The 22,325-nt window shown below is 36.2% G+C and overlaps 1 protein-coding gene across 1 annotated transcript in view; it reads right to left on the bottom strand.

The window, feature by feature from the left end:
* Positions 1-11,111: 11,111 nt before the first annotated feature.
* LOC122814906 overlaps positions 11,112-22,325 on the bottom strand; it is a 51,362-nt gene continuing 40,148 nt past the window's right edge. The window contains exon 5 of the mRNA XM_044087170.1: positions 11,112-11,253. Within this exon, the coding sequence (XP_043943105.1) occupies positions 11,112-11,253 (142 nt within the window). The remainder of the gene's footprint in view (positions 11,254-22,325) is intronic.

Here is a 22,325-nt window from a genome sequence, read left to right as displayed (position 1 = left end):
GATAGACATATTAAGATCAATGAACGAAATAGACTACAGAAAGCCAATAAGCCCCAAAATGTTAGAAGTTTGATAAAACGAATGAACACAATGATTGAGACTGTTCACAGACATGCATACGATAAAACAGAAGTAAATAAGCTATATTACTGTGCAGTTAAATTAATGACAGATAATTCTTACCACAAAAACACATGGCAATAAGGGAAAGGAAGGGGAGAAATCAAATGCCATCATGGAAGTATCAAATAGAGAAAACTATAAAGCAGTTAAGGCAAGAAGTGTCACTGTTAGAAGAGTACAGAACAGGGAACATCAATAAAAATATTTAGAAAGATGGACATGATAAAAGCAATGTGCTGTATCAGAACAGCCCAGGATTTATTGTACACCATTGGAAATAATAAACTAAAGATATCATAACAAGCAGAAAAACTTAGAAGATATGCAGATGAATAGAAAGGAAAAGTAAGCATTTTATTGATTACCCAAAAATGTTTTATAGAGAATTGGGAAACAAGGCAAAAGGAACAGACACCACCAGAAAAAGAAGAAATAGACACTTTTGGAGAAATATCTATAAAGATCCTGTGGAACATAACAAAGATGATGAATGGATAGAAGAAGTAAAAGAGAATAAAATGTTCAAATGTGATGTATAAACTATACACTGGAATTGATACCAGCAGAGTTTATAGTCATTTAGAAAAAAACTCATTCATGGTAATAGAACAAAATGGTAACAAAACAAAAGTCATATGGAAAAAAGGATAATTTGTTGTTAAATAAATTCATAATGGAGAATTGTAAAAAGGGAAAGAAAGTATGGTATAGATAAACTACAAAACAGCATTTGACAGCATCCCACATTAAATGAGTGCTCACAAATGTTAAGTTATACCCTACATGTTTTGATTACATTATGGTGACCATGAAATAATGGCAATCCACTTTGCAGCTAAACCATGATGAAGGACAAATTATTTTCCCAGGAATAAAAATTCAAATGGAGATATTCCTGGGTGTCTCTTTGTCACCATAGTTCTTTTGTCTTACCCTTAACCCATTAAGCTGTCTACTTAACAGATTAGGCCATGGTTACAGTTTGGCTCCCACACAACAAGAAGGTGTAAAGACTTCTCATCTTCTTTTTGTGGATGATTTACAACTGTATAGCTCATCACATAAGGAACTGACAGCACAACTGTGAGTAGTCTAAACTTTCTCAGATGTCATTTGATCTTGATAAATGCAAAAGCAGGAAAGTTGCAGCACCAAAAAACATCAGTCTGGGACAGGAGCATGATATAAAGGGAACTTGAGCAGGAGGAAGTGTATAAAATTTGGTAATTGATGAAGGATTAACAATAAAATATGAAAACATGTGAAGAGAACTTAGTAAGGAATATTCTAGAAGACTAAAATTAATACCAAAACAGCCCTGATATCCAGGAATAAATTCTAAGCTATGAAACGATCGGCTCTTCCTCTTCCTCTTTTTTTCTCAAATTTTTTTATTTTTCAAATACATTTAAATGAATTCCATAGTATTTATACATAACATCTTAAATAACGATGTACACTATTTACATTAGCCTGACACTATAACCGATCTTAATGTAAACAGTTACTTTATAAGTATGTCCAATCCATTATCAGAGAATCTGATCAATTATTATATGGTGTCAATCAACGATAAGACTTTTCCCCAAGGGTTGTTGATAAATGGCTTTGGATCAATTCTTAGTTCTTTAATTTTAATTTCCAATAATGCTGTGGTCTTCAGCAGGCTGCAAAAGTCTTCCAAAGTTGGTATTGTGTTTGTATTCCATCTTCTTGTTATACACTTCCTTGAAATTGCAAGTATAGTCCATACTAGATACATGTTTGACCTATTCAAATGAGGACCTTCATTCACATTTAATAATACAAGAGCTTTAGTTAAATAAAATGATTCATTAAATAAAGCTTGTAGAAAGTTATTAATACCATTCCAAAATGACTTAATTCTACACAATCAGAGAAAATGTGGCTCCAATCTGCATTGTGTACTTGCTCACATCTCCAACATATTCCTTTTATGGAAGAACTAATTTTACTGATTCTGTCTGGTGTTAAGAATGCTCTGTGAAAGTATTTCCAATTAAAACCTTTCCAGTATTGTGTAAATGATGTATATTTTATCAATAATAAGATATTGGTTTTATTATCTTCAGTTAACTGTATTGAGTGTCCTTTTATTATATATTTCCAGTATGAGGTTTTGGGTGTTGTTTTATAGTTTATCAATATTTTGTAAAATTTTGAAATACTGTTTCCCATGTCAAAGTCATTATATATGATTTCATATATGTATTTCATAAATGTATGTATTTAAATGAAGACTTAATTATTCTACTTAAATCTTGTGAATATGACAGAACACTCTATACAGTTAGCCAGTCCTGTTGTGGAATTTTGTATGTTGTTTTTATTACTTGCATATTTAAAACTTTTAGTTCTTTGATACATTGGAGCCAATAAACAAATCTTTTCTGTTCCCATGAATTAATAATTTCTCTATATATTTTATGTGGAAAGTTCTATGTGACTATAAATGGTATTAAAAGATCAAACCGGATTTTTAAATCTATATTTGCATTAATAATTTTCCTAAATGAGTCAATGTAATAATCATATGAGTTTTAGTGGGTTTAGTTATGTTATATTATATACTAATACATAATATGTGCCATGGCAAATAGTTTTTATCTATTATTTGAATTTTTTTTGTAAATCAAATTAATTTATGGATATTACAGTTAGTAATTATTTCCAATTTGCAGAGTAATTTGGACTTATCCAATCTGAGATTGTTTTAAATATTGATGCTTTTATATATGTTTCTATGTCAGGAAAGTTTAATCCTCCCTGTTTCCATGGTCTGATATGGTGTATTAAAGCTATTCTGTTTGTTTTGGGAAACTATAAAAATTTTATTAGGCATGAATTTATTTCTTTAAGTATATTCCTTTCTGGTAACAGTTGTATTGCCAAGGCTATATATAGCATCTTGGGCAGTAAAACCATTTTTATTAACTGTAGTCTATCTTCAAATGTTAATATTATTTTGTTCCATTTTTCCACAGAGATTTTTATTGTATTGATGATATTGTAGTTTTTTAGACTAATTCATTATTATCCTTGCATAACTCAATTCCTAGATATTTTAAGGTAGATTCTTATTTCCCTATGATGTGATCCCCCTTAGTCTGCAGTTATTTTTTTATTTAAAAATACAAATTTTGATTTTAATTTATTGAAATGAAGTCCTGAAGTCATGTGAAGTTTGTCAATTAATATATCTAATTCTTCTAATGTCTCTTTTGCATTAGATAATGTTAGTAATATGTCATCAGCAAATAGCATTAATTTAGAATTGTATTGTTCATAAACATCTATTCCTTTGATTTTTATATTGTTACAAATTGAATCTGCCAATATTTCAGAGCAAATAGAATGGGTGACATGCGGCATCCTTGTTTAGTGCCTTTTGTTATATGTATAGATTCAGAGGTAAAAGGACCTAACTTGACATATGCTAAATTATTTGTATATGTATATATATATATATATATATATATATATATATATATATATATGTATATATATATATATATTCTTTAGGAGATAAACAAAGGATGCAGGAAATTCTAACAGCATTATGATTTTGAATAAATAGCCCTAATTTAGGGAATCAAAGGCTTTCTCTATATCTAAGCCAATTATGACTGTTTCTTTATTTTCTTTATTAACATAATCGATAAGAGAAATTATCCTTTTAATATTGTCATGTGTGTGTCTATTATATATGAAGGGTCTATGTTAAAAGAATGAGCGATCATAATGTTGAGTACAACATACTCGACACGCTATGATCGAAAGTTCAAAACCTTGAAACCTTAAAACCCTGAAATAAACAAAATTGAAAGATTTTTGTTTGTCCCACAACTTCCCTACACTAACATACAAAACACACATATACAATCAATGCATACAAACCCCTACACATTCACATCATTCAAACACTTACACACCTACACAAACACACCTACTTTCAATATACCAATTTCGGTAATCACAACAAATGTACAGTGATCTCGGAGTTGGTATATTAAACAAAGCAGCCTCTTATCTAGCCATTCCAAACAGTGTAGTGTGTCTGTGTCACATGCTACACTGAGTAGGATGGCCGACTAAAACATTTCGAAACTCCAAATTTCAACATCTGGAGTCTCCGATTACATGAACGTTCGATCAAAGGTTGTCGTGTATGTTGTACTCAACATTTTGATCATTTGTTCATGTAACATAGACCTATATAAATCCAGTTTGATTATTTATTGTTTTGGATAGTGGTATTTTCATTCTGTTAGTTAATATTGTCATGAATATCTTATAGTTATTATTTAATAATTATATAGGTCTATATGAGGTACAGAGGTTTGGGGATTTGTTTTCCTTTAGGATTGGTGTGATTAAGCAATATCTCCAAGTGGGTGGTATTAAAGCTTGTGACTGAATTTCTAATAGAGTTTTATGGAAGAGGGATAACATCTTTGAAGGAAAAAGTTTACATATTTCCATAATTATGCCATCTATACCTGGAGCTTTATTATTTTACCCTCTTTTATTGTATCTGTAATTGCTTTGTAGGAGCTCTTCCTCTACTAACTTACAATTTTAGGGTGATTGACTGGTTTCAAAAGGTACTGGATCAGTTGGACAGGTAAACAAGAAAGGTGTTGCATGCTTAGCAAATAATTTATAAAAATCAGTGCACACCAAGGTTATATATTCCCCATTCCGAAAGAGATATGGGCCTCCTTGAAATTGATTGCATGTATAGAGCTGCAATCATGAGACTGCACACATATCTACTGACCTCACAAGACCCAAATGTAGGGAAAGTTTTGAAACATGAAGAGAATAAGTCTAAGATGACTTCCCTGCTTAGTTTAGCAGAAGCATATTAGTGTCAAGCAGGAATGGAAATCAAACCAGAAGTAGACAAAAATCAGACAGTAACTGAATGTGCCAAAAAACAAAAGAAAGAATATAAGGAGAATTATCAGATGAGAAGGCAAGAAATGTAGAAAAGGCATAAATATAGTTGCAAGTGCAGAAAACTCCTGAAACAATCTCACGTGGATCATCAGGATCTAACACAGGAATGCTCAAGGAGAGGTGAATCTAAACCAAAATACAAAAGGTTAATATTGGTGGCCCAGGATAGTGGACTATGTACACATTTTTTGCAAAGTCCATTGAACATGTCAGAAAAACAGATACATGCATTTGTAAAACAGAATTGGAAGCAGTCACACACATTGTTGCTGGGTGTGATACACTAATGGCAGAAGGTCTATATACTGAAAGGCATAATAATGTGGCAAGACTGTTGCATTGTGGATTGTGCAAACATGATATTGAAGTAGCTGAGAAGTATTGGAAACATAAGCAACAAAGCATTATAGAAAAGGATGAAGTTTGTATCACATGAGATCACCCTATCCAATAGTTCAAAAACAGATGCAAGAAAATAAGATTTAGTGGTTCATGAAAAGAAGACAAAATTAGCATTGATCATTGAAATTGCTACACCCAGTGATTACAGTGTGTTATGTACAGTGAGACAAAAACTCATAAAATACCAAGATTTGAAGACAGAAACTACGGCAGTGTGGAAGAAGGATACCCAGATATTTCCAATAGTAGTAGGAACAATGGGTCTCATAATAAAGATTTTACAGTTGTATTTAGATAAGTCACGAATACATGTAACTCCGTATGAACTGCAGAAGGAGTCAATTTTGGGCACATTGCAGGTATTGTGATGAGCACTTTGGGCTAACATCAAAGACTGAAACAGTACTAATTTCATGAACTTTAATCATACTTTGACTTAGGGGTGGGGTACATTCCTGTTGTGGTATTAGAAACCCAAAAGACTTGGAGAAATTAAACCAAGAAAAGGTAACTCTGGCTCCCCATTACCTATAGGGCCACTTTCTTGATCAAAACCCAAATAAATAAAATTATTTTGCTTGGTTACTGACTACCCCATAAAATGCATTTCATATTGGACCAAAACTGCACTCTTAGAAGTACCCAAGAAAATGCTGTCACACTTGTAAAACCATGAGTTAAGCTTATAGTCAGAAAAAAAGCTTTCTCTGTATTGGGTTCTGTTACATGGACCTAATTACCCAATAAAATAGAAATAGGTAATACTATGGAAACATTCAAAAGGAATCACAGGCAACATTTATAAAAGGAATCAAAATGCATCTGCTTTCTAGATACTGGCTAAAAACTGCTAAGTTATAGATTCTGACAATTCACGGAAAGAACTTCCTTCTTAGATGTACATAATGTAAATATTGTAGCATAAATCATAATATGTGCTGTTACTATTGTTTGTGAGATTATTTTTTGTTTCCTGTGATTCTAATAGCTATGCTTTTAGTACTGTTTCTTACAATTTATTCTTACATTATTATTTCTTAGTTGATTGATGATGAATTTTCCAGAAAATTTGTATCACATCTACTACTGTACTTACTACCCGGGTGGTGGTTGAAAAGGGTCAGTACAGCAGTCCACATACTCAGTTACCAAATTGTAAATAAAATAAATAAAGTGTTAAAGTATTAGAAACTCCATGCATGTTTTGTAGTCTCTCTCTCTCTCTTGTAACTGAAGAATTTTACTGTGGTCAGCAACTCTGGTGATTGTGACTTGCTGCACAAACTTTATTCATCTCTGAATAGCACCCACAATATTGTTGAGCTTTTCTTTTATTTGAAATAACTCTCATTAAATAATGTTCCTTTTTGTGTCATCATCCAATTATTATCATATCTCACTGGCCATTTTATTTTATGGCCCTGAGAGGTCACTGTTAAGTTTGTCTTTGAATCACCCTTGTCCTATCAGTGGCCATTCCTCATGCAAATTCTCTTATGCAATATGATAATGGTTTCTGAATAGGAAGGCCCATATGGATAACAAGGTAATGATGAATTCTATCAAAGATTTAATTATTTAATTAAGGCCAGCACTATTTCCATTGCAACACCCTTCGACACATTTTTAATTTCAGTGATAGCACGTTCCATCTCCACTTTAAGGGAGTATCTGTCACATTCCTCCCAGAGTGATGTCTGAATTTAATGTCCATCTCTTTTGGATTTTGCCTTTGTTAACTAACCATTAAAAAAACAATTGAAAAGATCTGTCCTTTTGTTTTGGCCACAGCACTGTGACTGCCATACTGCCCTTAGCCAACAGTACTGAAAGAAACATCAACAAGCTAATTTAAACAGAGAGCGTCATTGTTCACCTTTATAAATGTTTTTAGCTTTAGCCTTCGTGATATACGTCTGTTCCATGTTTCCAAATCTAGAGTAATAGATGTAGCAGTAAAACGGATCTTCAGACACCTGCACAATGAATCACTGATCATCTGATGTCTCATTTAACTACATATACTGTCAACTACATATCCATAAAAAGTGGAAAACATCAAGAATCCATTCCAGGTTCATTCTTCTTCACACTATTTTTTATTTCTATATTTTATCGCTTCTGTATATACACAGAATATATCATAACATACAGACTTCCCAGATTCAGCACAAATAAATATATTTTAATAATGCATATACAACCTGTCATTCATATTAAGTGCATTGTTTTATGTCACTACCACTCTTTTAGCATCTAAAAGGTTTTATCCAACCAGACTATCACTATACTAAGCATTAAAGTGGTGGCCCTTGAATTTGTTCCTTTTCCATCAGCTCTCTATTTATCTGTGGTACAGTCGGCCTCGCCACACTGCACACTCTATCAACTAGCAGGTTTTTGGAAGTAGGATAAAACTAGAGTGGATGGGGTCATAAAAGCTTTTCTGTTTTATATTTTACTGACACCCATCTCCATTTGCACTGTGTATATCTAGTTTCTCTGTATAAAATGTTATTGATCTGTACCACAATCCCCTTCCCCTGTACATAGCTACTTATCCTTTCAGCAAACCTGTCCTTTATGTTTCCATTTCTCACTTCTTAACTTAATCTCTCTACAATTTGTCATTCCTCCAGTGGTCTTTAACATTGCTTTATGCACATGTTTTCCTAAGTGGATTGTTTAACTTTACTACAAGCTCATCATTAACCATTAAATTCCCCTTCCCTTCTTCCATCCCTCTTTTGCCTGTAACTCCTCACCCCTGCTTCCATACTTACTCACTTCTCCATCCCTTCCACCATCTTTCCTTTCCTTCTGAAATAGGCTTGGAGAATGACTGGGTGTCTCCTTGGAGACAGCATTATTCCCCACCAGACTATAAAATGCCCTTCATGCTATCTCATCTCATGGATTGTCATTTGCCCAGCTAGACCCCCTGCCTTTGGGAATGCTTCATGACTCCCAATATACTCCGTATCTCATCTCATGCCTTTATAAGTCCCCCTCACCCAAATTGCCTTATCTTTATAAAAATCTTTATAAAAATCCCACTTTCCATCCAATAGATTGAGAAAGTCCACCCCAATGCCCCTCTTACCTTCGCAGTGTCCTCTCTCTCACAGCTCCATCACTAAACTTATATTCCCCTATCTGCCTAATCCTAAGGCAGTCCTCCATTCCTCACACCTGCCTAAGTCATTCTTTGCATCTCATCTCTTTTATCTACTTCTTCTTTTTTCTCTAACCTTCCAAGCTACTGCAAACGGAATTCCCTCCTCCTACTGAGGCCATTTACCAATCTAGTCACTTACCCATTAAAGAGTTTTAAAATGAATAGTTATGTACCAATACAGCAAAGAGTTTGACCCTCATTCACATCCAGCTTTCCTCTTCACTTTTACTACCTGAATAGATGAGCTGCGGCCCCCATTATCCTAATTAAACAAACTAAATAAAATGTTTAAAAATTGTGCAGCCATACATTTATGTATTTGTACTAAGAACTTTTATTCTACAGTGAAATTAGATACTGTGCATAAACATGAAACATTTAGATAAGTAGCATTTGAAATTCTTTCTTAAATAGTTACTTTTAAACATGTGCTGTTAGATAGTTTTATAAGCTAGCAGCATGTCTTTAGCCATCTTTTGTAGTAATAACAATCACACAAATTAAGTAGTTAACCATACTGACCCCCAAACAATGCCCGTCAGGTTCTAGTAACTACAGTCTCACTAATAGGTCCATTTATTTTGTCATAATGAGGTATCCACAACAAATCCTAAGGGTAAGTGCACTTCGTCTTACTCTCAGTTTTGCTTCTATCCCATCTTTCTTACAGGTGAAAGTTTATCTACACTGGCTGTGCTCACTGACTGTATGAGAGAACTGCAAACCCTGGGACTTTCTGTGTCCTTCTTGGTATCGAACTGTAGCCTAGCTTCTCTTCTCTACTTATGGAGACACTATCCTGCCATCTTGTGACACAAACTCATGTGAGAGAAAAGGGAAGAGAGAAGAATCAGACAGCTCATCAGCTACGAGTCCACACCATCATTCTCCCTTCATCCATCCTTCCTTACCTGAATACTCCTGCTTTTCTACCCCACTACCACTCTGTTCCACTACTCCACTACCCTGCTACCCCACTAACCCACTAGCCTTCTACCCCACTACCCCAATCCGTCCAGATCAGAAGCTAGTTCACCACTTGCCCACCAAGTTATATCCATGATCTCTATGCCCTTATGGCTTTATTTTCTGTTTGAAATAAGTTGTTTTTTTTTTGCAGATTGTGACCCTTGTATGGACCCTATAAATTCACTGAACATGCCTAGGTTTGTCCAGTTTCTCCATTTTTAACGCTGGAGAGTTCAAGTCCGCTGTATAAGGCCACAGATAGGGTGAGACAACCAACTTCTTTAACATCCTCAGTCTACTAATGCAAATTCCAGATCTCACACACACACACACACACACACACACACACACACACACACACACACACACACACACACACACACACACACACTCAAAAACAAACTGAAAACTGACCATTCAAGATCTTCTTAATAACTTCACCAGACCATCGGCATATACTCTGACCAAGTACCAGCCCATCTCCAGTGCAGCATGCAGACATGACCAACACAGATGTGATCAAAATTTGCCAAACCATGACCAGTCTCCAAACCAATGAAATGACCAGGAACAGAGGCAACAGCTGTGGGAGTTAGCATCTTCAAGTCACTGAATTGTAGGACCAGATATGACATAGAGCTAAATCCCTTGGAGCAGTGAACTCGTAATGAAGTAACCGTATGCAGAAATGCCAAAGAGCACTGTCAATGGCCGGTTACATCAACAGACAGGTAAAAAGGACAACACCAACATAAAGCCGTGCAGCAACTTTATACACCCATAAAACAACTTTATTGGTGAGCATTTAAACATAGAGTTCAGAAACAAAAATAAATACAGCATAAATATAGATTGTTCTAGGCAGTACAATTTCCAGTATTTTGGATTAGGAACTAGAATTATAATCTCTTGTATTTTTATTTTTATTTTATTTCCATTTTGTTCTGTGTGGGTTTAGCTAAAAAAAGAGTCCATTTGGGTCTTCTCTAACTACTGAGTTATCAAGAAAGAGAAAAGCATAGCATGCATAAGTCCTCTCTGTTAAAATGTTACATCTTCACAGAATATTTTACTTACTTCAGCAGATCTGATCCCTAAAATATATATGAGGCATCTTGCACAGAAACAACTGATTCATGCTGGGTATTATGACTGATGAAGAAATGTACTACTTATTTACACTGAGTTAAAAAAATAACTTAAGGGTACAATATCTGAGTTGGAGGACATTGTTTGCTTCAGCTGAAATATGGAGAGGACCGCATATTGCACTGATGTAATTGCAATGATAGTCTTACAAAAAAATCAATATTCTATGAATTATTCTATGAAATATTATCTTTAACATAGATTAAATGAAGTACATGTAAAATTCCAATAAATCAGTTATTCTATCATAAAGCATGCAGCCCTAAAACATTGCTTAAAATATCAAGTGTGATTTGGGTATAATCATCTATACATGACTGGAATTTTCTTTTCCATGTAGGGGGATCGAGTCTGGGTCGTTGAAATAATAATCGCTTTCATTAATGTTTTTTTCTTCTCTGCATGCTTCAACGTCATTGCTTACACTGTATCTGGAAACGCTGACTCCCCTAAAAACAAACAGAAAATGGTACATTTAATTATGCTGTCCACTCTATTATGCCAGTTTCAGTATTCTTAGTCACTTTTTCTCAGTTTTCACAGAAAATGTTTGCTTTTACTTCCATGAGAAATAAATGTCATAGAGACCTTGTCCAGAGTGTCTGGTTTGCGATTGATGTGTAATCTTACAGTTTAGCCATTATGATGTAGGCCGGCTGTTCTTTCCTGTAACCTGTACAATGAGGCCTGCACTTTTTGTACTTCATGCCTTAAACCTAACATTTGCCTTCCATGCATTAGTCTTCACAGGCATCTTTTATCTTGATGCAACACCCCCACTTCTGAGCCTCATGGGATAATATGTTAAAAAGTCACTGACTTGATAGACTGTGAACCCTCTGCACCACACATATGCACCTATTTACACACATGCACACACACACACACACACACACACACACACACACACACACACACACACACACACGTACTTATGCATACATGCATGAAGAATCCCTATCCCAAATATTGACAGCCATACACTGACTAGACTTGACATACAGTTTGGACGACCCTAAACTTTCCTGAATGCATCCCCAGTTACTTCAGATCATAGTCATTCTAGTAAACTCCAATGCCTCTCCCTTGCATACTTACCAAGTCCAGTTCAGCAGTGCCTCTGTACCTAAACAACCTGAGTCAATAACACACTAATTAGTTCGGCACATCTGGGAACTTCCCATACGGTGTAGTAGTAAGCAGATGTTACTCTGACTGTTCGTAGCTGAGACTACTTAAAAAGCTGAAATTTGCTGGGGGTGGAAAGTCTCAGTACTATTATTTTGGAGAAATACCTTGGTACAGCTTTTATGAAGAAACTGGGTAAAAGATTGAAAAAGAAAGCTGAAAAGCAGGGAAGTTTACCAAAACATTTGGATAAGGTTGATAACTGCGTGGTGGGTGAAAAAGAGCCCACAATGCCTGCAGAGGTGTCTGGTATAGAGACTGCTAAAGGTCACCAGGAATTCATACCATGGAAAAAAACTGCTGTTGAGCTTTAAGGAAGTAAAAGAAATGCTGGATAATTTTATGGCACTGACAGATAGAAAGGACAAAACAATGGCTGAAGACGTGAACTTGCTTGTGACAGACAGTGAAGAAGTTTAATTGTAGTGTGGCGATTTAAGGGAATAGCGGCATCACTTTGGAGTCTCAACTTAAAATGATAAAGGATAAATCAGCATATTCCTAAATCTCAATATATGAGGGTGAAATGTATATGCTCGGAGAATGACTCATACTTGCATTTCAGAGATGACCTTTCTAATAGATTTAGAGAAAGGGGCTATAAAGCAGGTCACATTATACAAGCCAAGAATATGGTTGACAAAATGGAGAGAGAAAAACTCCTACAATATCAGATGAAGACTGATACATTGAAAAATAAACTTAGGTTTGTGACAACTTATAGTAGAAATACTGGGGCACTAATGGACAGTGTGCAATGGAACTGGAACATCCTTATTGCTGATAACAAGCTCTCTGTTATACTAGGGGATAAACGTCAGTTTTCTTTTAGAAATAGGAAAACTTAGCGTTCTTCTTAAATCACTATAAGCAAGGACCCCATAAGCAAAAGGATAGACTGCAAAGTACCCTAGAGGGACAAGTTGCGATAGGATGTTTTCCATGTGGTCACTGCAGACAATGTCGCAGAATACTACAAACTAAAAGCTTTAGTAGTAAAAACACCAGTCGAGTATTTGATATCCCTTTCTTTGCCAACTGCAATTTAGACTGGGTTATTTACCTTGCCATCTGTAAATGTTCTGCTTTTTATGTAGGACAAATGTCAAGAGCAGTGAAATATAGAATATCAGAACACTTTAGTGAAATAAAAAATAAAAGAAACACAAATACATTATTCAAACATACTGAATCCCACAAAACAGCATCATTTCACTTCATTATTATTGATAGAATTCTTGGAATTAAATATAATAAATCAGGTTGGCATGAACTACTTAATACAAAAGAGAAAAAATGGATCATTAAATTGGGAGGGCTGTTTGCCCCAGGGTTAAATGAACACCTCTAATTGGGCTGCAGGCTTTAGATACAGTATATAAATGGTTGGCATTTATTGTATCTTTACACTGATGAAGGCTTAGTAAGGTATAAGCTGAAACCGGTTTGTCTGTATACTGATACTATGTATGTTTAAATATATAAGTTTATTGCTGCCACAGTCTGCTGGTCGTTTTGCTTGATGGGTGAAAAAGAGGCCACAATGCCTGCAGAGGTGTCTGGTATAGAGATTGTTAAGGTCACCAGGAATTCATACCATGGAAAAAACTGCTGTTGAGCTTTAAGGAAGTAAAAGAAATGCTGGATAATTTTATGGCACTGACAGATAGAAAGGATAAAACAATGGCTGAAGACATGAACTTGCATGTGACAGACAGTGAGGAAGTTTAATTGTGGTGTGGCGATTTAAGAGAATTGCGGCATCACTTTGGAGTCTCAACTTAAAATGATAAAGGATAAATCAGCAGATCATGAAGCTAAAGCATGATATAAAAATATGAATAACAGGAGTTTTTGAGAAATTATGAAGGTAACAAATGAGGATCTGATACTCAAAATAAGTCGATTGAATGGACTGGACTGCATGCAAGTCAAAAAAGAATTGAGCAGGCCCATAGAGTTTACATAGATTCATAGGTTCATAGGTGCGCACTAGGCTAATGGCCCTGGAGACTTTACAACCCTAGCCCGTAGAAGTGTCCTGGCGTTATGCCACCTGATGTTGGTTCCCAGTGCCACTATCAAGTAGAGCCACTGGAGTGATCCCGGGATGAACTTTCTATTACGAATCCACTCATCAAGATTTCTCTTGAAGAGGGACAGCAAGGTGCTCTGCTTGACATGTATGGGAAGTCTATTCCAGAGCATGTGCAGTCTCTGGGTGAAGAACCTGTCCCTCCAGCATGTTCTGTTGATTGTGGTAATAAGGTTGAGGTCTCTGGAGCATGTGGTGTGATTGGGATTTATTTAGATGTAGCATTTCTAATAGAGCTGGGTCAGACGTGGTTTAATGCCAAGGATCCTCTTAGTGAGGTACTTCTGTGACCTCTCCAGCTGTTGCAGGTGTCCAGTGAGGTAGATGTCAAATGGGGCATTATACTTGATGATTGGTCTAATGAGGGAAGAGTAGAGAGAGATGATGACCTTTTTCTTCCTGGATGCAAAACCCTTTGTAATGAGATTGCCTTTCTGACCACAGTGGCAATGTGGTGGTCGAAGGAGAGGTTGCTTTCAACCTGTGTCCCCAGATCTCCTATAACATCTTCAGTGTCCAGTGAGCTCCCATCAATGTGGTAATTAGTGGGAACTGAGTTTTTACCAAAGGGGATGATGATGATGCATTTTTTGGCATTAAGCTTAAGGCCATGGTTTCAACATCAGTCATTGGTCTCAGTGAGGCCTTTCTGTAGGATGTCTGCATTACTTGGGGAGTTAATAATGGCTCTCAGCTTGCAGTCGTCTGCAGACTTGGTCAGCCAGAGTCCCTTTGTGTTGGCCTGGACATCTGAGAAGTAGATGCCGAACAGGAGAGGACCCAGGACACTGTGTGTTCTAGCTGTGAGCCAATTTGCAACCCACCTAGTGATATAGGGGTTGATGCCTAGCTTGATGAGTTTATCAATATTTCCCAAGTGAGGAATGGTATCAAAGGCCTTGGTCAGATTGAAGTAGGCTGTATGCATTGCCTTACCTTCATTGAAAGCCCTGGTGACCGACTCAAAGAAGTCAACCAGATTGAGCAGGTATGATCTCCCTTTCACAAAGCCAAATTGCGCGAGGTCTAGAGTTTGGAGATTTCCTATATCTTTGTTAATCAGGTCCATGATGATGCGCTCCATAGCTTTACATTTCAGACTCATCAGGCTAATGGGGTGATAATTCCCAAGGTCTGTAGTTGCTCGCCCTTTATGGAAAGGGTTGACTGTAGCAGTGCACCATTCAGTAGGGACAAAGCCTGAGGTGAGGCTGTGACTGAACAGGTCACACAGATGTGATGCCAGTTTGCTTTGTAGTTCATGTAGAACACAGCCAGGGATATTATCGGGTCCCATGGATGCTGTATTATTTGTCTTGGACAATGCAGCTTTAACCTGTGCTGCAGTAATGCTGGGTGCCTGGCAGTCTTCCGGTACTGTGATTGGTCCTTTGGGGGGGGGGGTAAAGTTGGCACTGAATCTGTCAGTTTGAACACTCCTGCATGGAGATCTACTTATGCATTTCTCAAATTTTATTCATACATGGAGATGTATCAGATACTGACATTGTTCTGCTGGCCAAAGTGCATAAAAATGGGGATAAGTGAATGTTTTTTTGAAAATGTTTGTTGTGTGGTAACTTGAACAAAGAGAACAGAATTTGTGGCATCACTAAGGAATGTCTCTTGAAACAAATGACATTTCATTTACTCTGTCCAGCTTTGTGAAGACTGTATTTCTTGAGGGGATATAAAACATTTTTTTTAGATTCACAGGAAGTACTAAATGAGTTACAGGAAAAGGAATCCTGTTAAATGGGAGGGCAGTTCTACTGCAGCAACCAGTGAAGTACAAGGACCTTTGATATCAGAGCTACTTATAGCAGAGTTTGTCCATAAATTGGCTGAAGAATCTGGGAACAGTGGTGGACAAGGAGGTGTTTCTGATTCTCAGTTCAGCACTGACACAGACAAAAAAAAAATAGCCTACATGGTGGAAAACCTATTAGGATGATTTTTTGAAGCTGCCTTAGTATGACCTTGGGGCATGTAGAGAACTTACTGTTTCTTGAGATGCTTGGATGTGCAAACCTGGAAATTCAATGACTTGCAATGAGCACGTAAGACTCCTTTGTTATGATCATGAGGGGACTAACTAATGACAAGTCTGTTTCCTAAGGAATTGATTTGCTTATTTGGTCATGAACTTATTAATGAGACTTAAATTTGAACATAGTATGGATAAGACTAAGGTAAGTCTTACAAATGAATAAACTGTGAGCAATAATGGAGTAAAATCAGACTTTAATTAATGGGAGAGTGGTTGGTATACCCAGCTATGGGAGCATGATAAAATGCAACAATGCAATGGTGAAGTAGTTTCGCAGTTAATCATTTCAAAAATGTAAAGATGTTTATTGCAAGCAATTACGTGTATGATTCCTAATAAATTAGAAGAAATGAAAACTAAACATGGGCAAAATAATATTAACAAAACACTTTAATAATAATTATATAAGACAGTGAAGTAACTACAAAATACTAATTATTAATGGTCAAATGTCTGAGAACAGTTGGGTGAGGGATGGAATATACTAGACACCTGGTATAATTTGTTTTCTATTGTTTTCTATTGATCAGAAGCCAGATATATTGGTGTCTGTGAAATTGGGTACAGGATTTAATGATTTTGTTTGGTTAGCTTTGTTAGAAAGCATGCAGGCAGGTATACATACATGGAAGGTACAGGGTGGTTTGAATCTGCTTAACAGCAGGTGGCTTTTATTACATGGAACGTGACTGGTCTAACTCTGTTAAGATGCAAAGGATTATGGCTGATCTTATGGAAATGAATTGTAGTGCTACAGTAAACCCATTTGAATGTGGAGGAGCCACATGACAGATCATGGATATTATGTAGTAGTAAAGGTATATATTGGGTCAGGAAGAGTAACTATGTTAAGTCTATCTATCTATCTATCTATCTATCTATCTATCTATCTATCTATCTATCTATCTATCTATCTATCTATCAATCTGTCTATCTATCTATCTATCTATCTATCTATCTATCTATCTATCTATCTATCTATCTATCCATCTATGTCTGTCTGAATATCTATCTATCTATCTATCTATCTGGATGTCTGACTATCTCTTTGTCTATTAATCTGTCTGTTTGCCATCTGGGTCCACATAACGGGGTTCTGATTATTTTCTAGGAGGAAGTATTGCTGGCTGTGGGAGACTGGAACACAACGACAAATGTAAAATATATTATTGTAAGCAAAGAACTTTACTGGGGTGGGAAGAGCAGCTATGTGATCTGGGACCATGACAGGAAGACTCAGGGTCAAATGGCAGGTTTGATTGTTTTCCATGAGGCAGTGCTGCTATTCATGAGATTAGAACATAGTAATGAGCATAAATGAGCTAGGATTGAGACCCAAGGATATGTGGGTAATGAATCTTTAGATGCATCAGTATTGAAACATTTTATTTGGGGAGATATTGCTGCAGGTTGAGGGCAGATAAAATATGTATAACATGAGATCATGCATACATAGTAAAGCAAGTTAAAACATACCTTATCTTTTTTTGAATCATAGCCTTTTGCAATGTGAACCTACAGTGATGGAAGAGGACAGTATGGGCAATCATTGGTGTTTTCCAACTGTATACCTGAAGTAGCCCACATCGGCTGCGTGGTTTACGAGTCTTGTAAATGATAAAATGAGCAGAGCTGCTGTAGAATATTCTTACATTATTTTGGAAAAGCTTTAAGACTGATGTACATTTTGCAATGACACCAAATACAGTTGATCACTGGAGGAGAGGAGAAGCGCTTTAGAATAAACGAAGAATATAGTTAATGGGGATGAGGACCATTAAGTTAGAAATGCAAAATGTACAAGAAGGACTTGAAGGACTGGTAGACAGGAAACTGCAATTTTGTAAGGGAACTTTAACAGATAAGTATTTTTAGTTGGCCTGAGTACCACAGGGTGTTAATTTTAAGACTGAGCTATCAAAAGTTACAAAGGGTGATTGCAGAGTTATGAAATACATGTGATATACTGCTAACCACTACTGATCTTTTATTATCAGCAAAGATATTTTGTTAAATAATTATCGAAATTTGTATGAGAAAGAAACTATAAGGGATCAGAATGAGCATTATAAAATGTAGATTTATATGGCATTACCCATGATCAAGCTGAGCCCCTCACTAACCATATCAACCAGAAGCAATTGCTAGAAATAATGGTTGAACAAGCAGCAAGGAAAACACAAGATAGTGATAGCATTCTAGTACAGGTGTCATGAGTTTAAAAGATATAGTTTCTTGTCTCTTGAATCTATACAAAACAGCAATTCAGAATAAAGGAATTCAACAGAAACAGACAGCAGTAATAGCAAATGCTCAAGTGTGTGATTTTTACATTGAAACAATAAAGCTGATAGGTCCGATATTTTAGTATAAAATAGTTTATAGCATTCTTCATACATAAGCCACTGTTTCAAATCAATTGTTAGACAAAGTGGTCTCTGCAGCAGTATGATAAATTTCATCTTTGACAGTTTTGCTGTTGGATTTGCCATATGTTGATTTTACCCCCACGCACATTCCAAGTTTTTTTTTTCATTGCATAGTTTGTTTTTCCTATAAAAACGTTTGACTCACAGGTACTACCATGCATCCAGGTGCTGTTCAGAGCTTCACCCCAGCTGTTAGTATAATATCATCATTCATTTGTGAACCCATAATATTCACTGTTAACACTTGCCACTCGTGACACTTGACATTTTGCACCCAGGGCTGTAGTGACATATACTCCATGCAAAGTGCCTATTGGTCTTAAAGCTAAGACTGAACAAGAGCTTAAATGCAGAAAGTCACTTAATGTGATGAAGAAGTCTACAGACTGCTAAGAGGCATATAAGGCATCCTCCGACCCAATACTAGTGAATTTACCACACATTAGCAAGTTAAGTATTTCTATATGCAGAGGTGCCATGAATATTATTGATGCTATTTAGTCTCAGATGTTATAAAGCAAGAGCATGCAGTGGATTGATTAAGCTAAGACACTAATGTCACAAGGTTTGAAACTACACAAGGCCAGATATCAAACTGAGCTACATCTTTGAAGCACGAGAAATTTGCTTACACATGGTAGATTACAGCCAGAGGATGATGAAGTACATACCATGGTAAACATGCAAACTCTTATGACAAACCTTCACTAGTATGATTGTATGTTCATACAGAACTTGTCAGAAATGGGTATTTGATAACTTACTGACTAGTAAAAGTCACAATACTGAATGCAAAATACTTAAATATCAAAACATTGAAACTCTACAATCTTGAAATCAAAATACATACTAACAGCATACATGTGGTATATGATGTACCCTGCACCAGTATATAGCCAGTCAATAAGCAATGTCACTCCACTGCTAATGAAACTCAGAATTGAGTGCTAACATGGGGCTTGTGGAGGGGATAAGGGACAAGCTGTATACACATGTAAGGGAGAAGGTATTTTTATTTCAACATTTTAACATTTCAGCCTTTTGACAATTTAACATTGTATATTCAGTATTATGAATGTTAGTATAGTACTTTACAGTACGTTGGCAGAGACCTGTTAAAAACAACAATACCAATAAAAATGCTACTTGAATATGCTGAGTGCTGAGTTGGTCACTCGTTGAAAGCACTGTGGTATAGTCTTAACTAACTAGAAGTGCTTCTGTTGGAGGACAGACTTGTTATATTTGCTTTCGGAACATTGATAGATGCACACAACAGATACATGCTGACACAGAGAGAAATGATTGCCACATTGTGTAGAAGTCAGAAATGTCATGGCTATGTTTACTGGAAATATATTAAAATTTAATCCAGTCGTAAACCTTTATAGAACATTTTCAAGAAATCTATATATAAAGCACCAAATAGATCACAGAGGATGCAGTTAACACATTAGAAGTATGATTCTGAAGTATGAAACAGTCTGTGAAAAACTGAGGGGCTGCCAGTCCAGCCAGATAGAATTATTCTATGTTATTGTAAGTATTAATATGATCCACAGGCTGGTTTCAGAAATGTAAGAAAACTGTGTTATGTGCTAAGCTTCAAAAATGTAACCACTAAGAGGTGACCTGTGTCTAGCATATAAGGTCCTCAGACCGAATACTGGTGGATTTACCACACACTTGCTGGAAGAAAGCTGATAAGTAAAGAATTTATGACTGTGTAATTTCAAGCTAGGAGACAGGATGTCAGGGCTAGGAAATTATTTCTGTTGTCCTAAGACAGAGATAGTTACTAGGTTTCACATGTAAAGTGTCTTTTATTGCTGTGGCTTCCTGGCAAGTGCAGATCACAAAGAAATGTTAAAATTTTGAGTTCTGTAAGCCTGGAAAACTTAAGCAGAAGTAACAAGAATGATGTAATATGAAATGACTCAGCAGTAACGTACATTATCAATTTAAGAGCTATCTCAGAAAGTTAGAATAGCATTTTGTATTTGTGTCTGAACCTGAACACGTCAGCTCACCAGCACTTGCTTTGCTCTGTAAGTAGGATCTTAGATCTTAGTATTTCTCTTAGAGATAGAAATATAGCCAGATAAGTCTAGCTATTTTCTATATTTATGTCAGACTGTCCTACAGTGTTTGTATATAACTCAAATCTCAAAGTGTATGTGTGTCAGCTACTTGGGCAGGGACACGAAGCACTAGTTGGACAGAGAGGGTGCTGGAGGTTTTGGCTTGACCACTCGGATGAGATCTGAACCCTATAGCTGTGCCAGTGGGGAGTCTTATTGGGGATCTGGAGAGAAAGGGAGAAACCCAGACTGACCATGATCTCTGTGTGCTCTTGAGGGAAATTGTGCTTTACTGTATGTGTACTTGTTTTCCTCCCAATGTGGATGCCCCTCACTGGTGCTAGTGGTGAGGATTGAGGCTCCTTGATTACTGGGCCACTCCACGGGTGTCACACACTCAAAGAAAATCGACAGAGTTTGCTGATACTTTTGAGTGCAGCCTATTTAAGCAAAAGCAGGAAGCTCTGTTGGAAAGGTGACTGGAAGTTTTACGGGCTGTGATTCAGATACCAGTTACAGCTAAGAAGCTGCAGAATTTAAATGTTTCTTTGAGAGTGAGGGATCATAAGACACACAGCTCTTATCTGAAGTTATTATGCCGAGCTTGCCAGACAGTGTGACACAAGTTCATCCACTAATCAAGCCTTATTATATATTCAGAGAAGAAATTTCTTGCAAACAAGGTCTTTTGTCCAAATGTTACAAAATTATCCTTCCATCTTAGTTAAGAAGCCAAATTCTACTGAATGTGCATGTACCATATCTGGGAATCACAAAGTGTGTAGAAAGAGCCAAAATATGATGTATTAATCTAATATAGCAAGGTGAATACAACAAATTGCATATAACTGTAATCTTTGTCACATGTATACAAATCAAAACCAGAAAGAAGAGTTAATTCTGCATGAAGCTGTAATATCACCTTAGTTAAAAGCTGGGAACCAACTTATTTTAATACAACAACCTCACATTTGTACACTGTGTTGACTACTACGTCAAATATCTAGAAGTTATTCACTTGAAGATAGCCTAGAAGCTTCTGCAATTAATGTGCTCAAACTGTTAATGGCAAGGCATTGTACACTGGAACACAACATGTCTGACATTGGCCCACTTTTCACATGTGAGGAGTTCAAAAATGTATCCAGTGATTGGCAGTTTGAGCCTGCCATGTCTAGTCTGTGGTATCGGCAGTCAAATGGGCCAGATGAGCAAATAGTTCAAAATGTTAAGAGTATATTCAAGAAATGGGAGGCAACTATTCAAATGAACTGTTATTTAGGATTGATAGAATATGTTCATATGCCATTATAGGCCATGCGAGTTTCACTTGTTTAATTATTGATTGCAAGAAAGCTAAGATTAAAGATCCCTGCAACATGTGCATTTGTGTGAGTGGAAAGCATGTTGCCAGAACTTCTTCACAGAAGATAACTGAGACTAAAACAATTCTATGATACCGGTGCAAAGAAATTTGTCATTATTAAAGGAAGGGAAAAGGGATGAAATGGAACTACATCAGAATTTTAGGAAGAAATCACAGATTCAAGAAACTATGTTTGCTCAACATCTGAATCTGAGACTGTATATGTTTCAAGGAGGTGGGATGCAGATCTTAAGATAACATCGGAAACATTTGTTAAAACAACTGAAACAAATACCTTTGTTAGTGAATCAA

The sequence above is a fragment of the Protopterus annectens genome, chromosome 11.part0, assembly GCF_019279795.1.
Source record: "Protopterus annectens isolate FY-2018-M chromosome 11.part0, PAN1.0, whole genome shotgun sequence".
In the NCBI taxonomy this organism is placed as follows: Eukaryota; Metazoa; Chordata; order Ceratodontiformes; family Protopteridae; genus Protopterus; species Protopterus annectens.
This window is presented reverse-complemented; position numbering and strand designations above follow the sequence as displayed.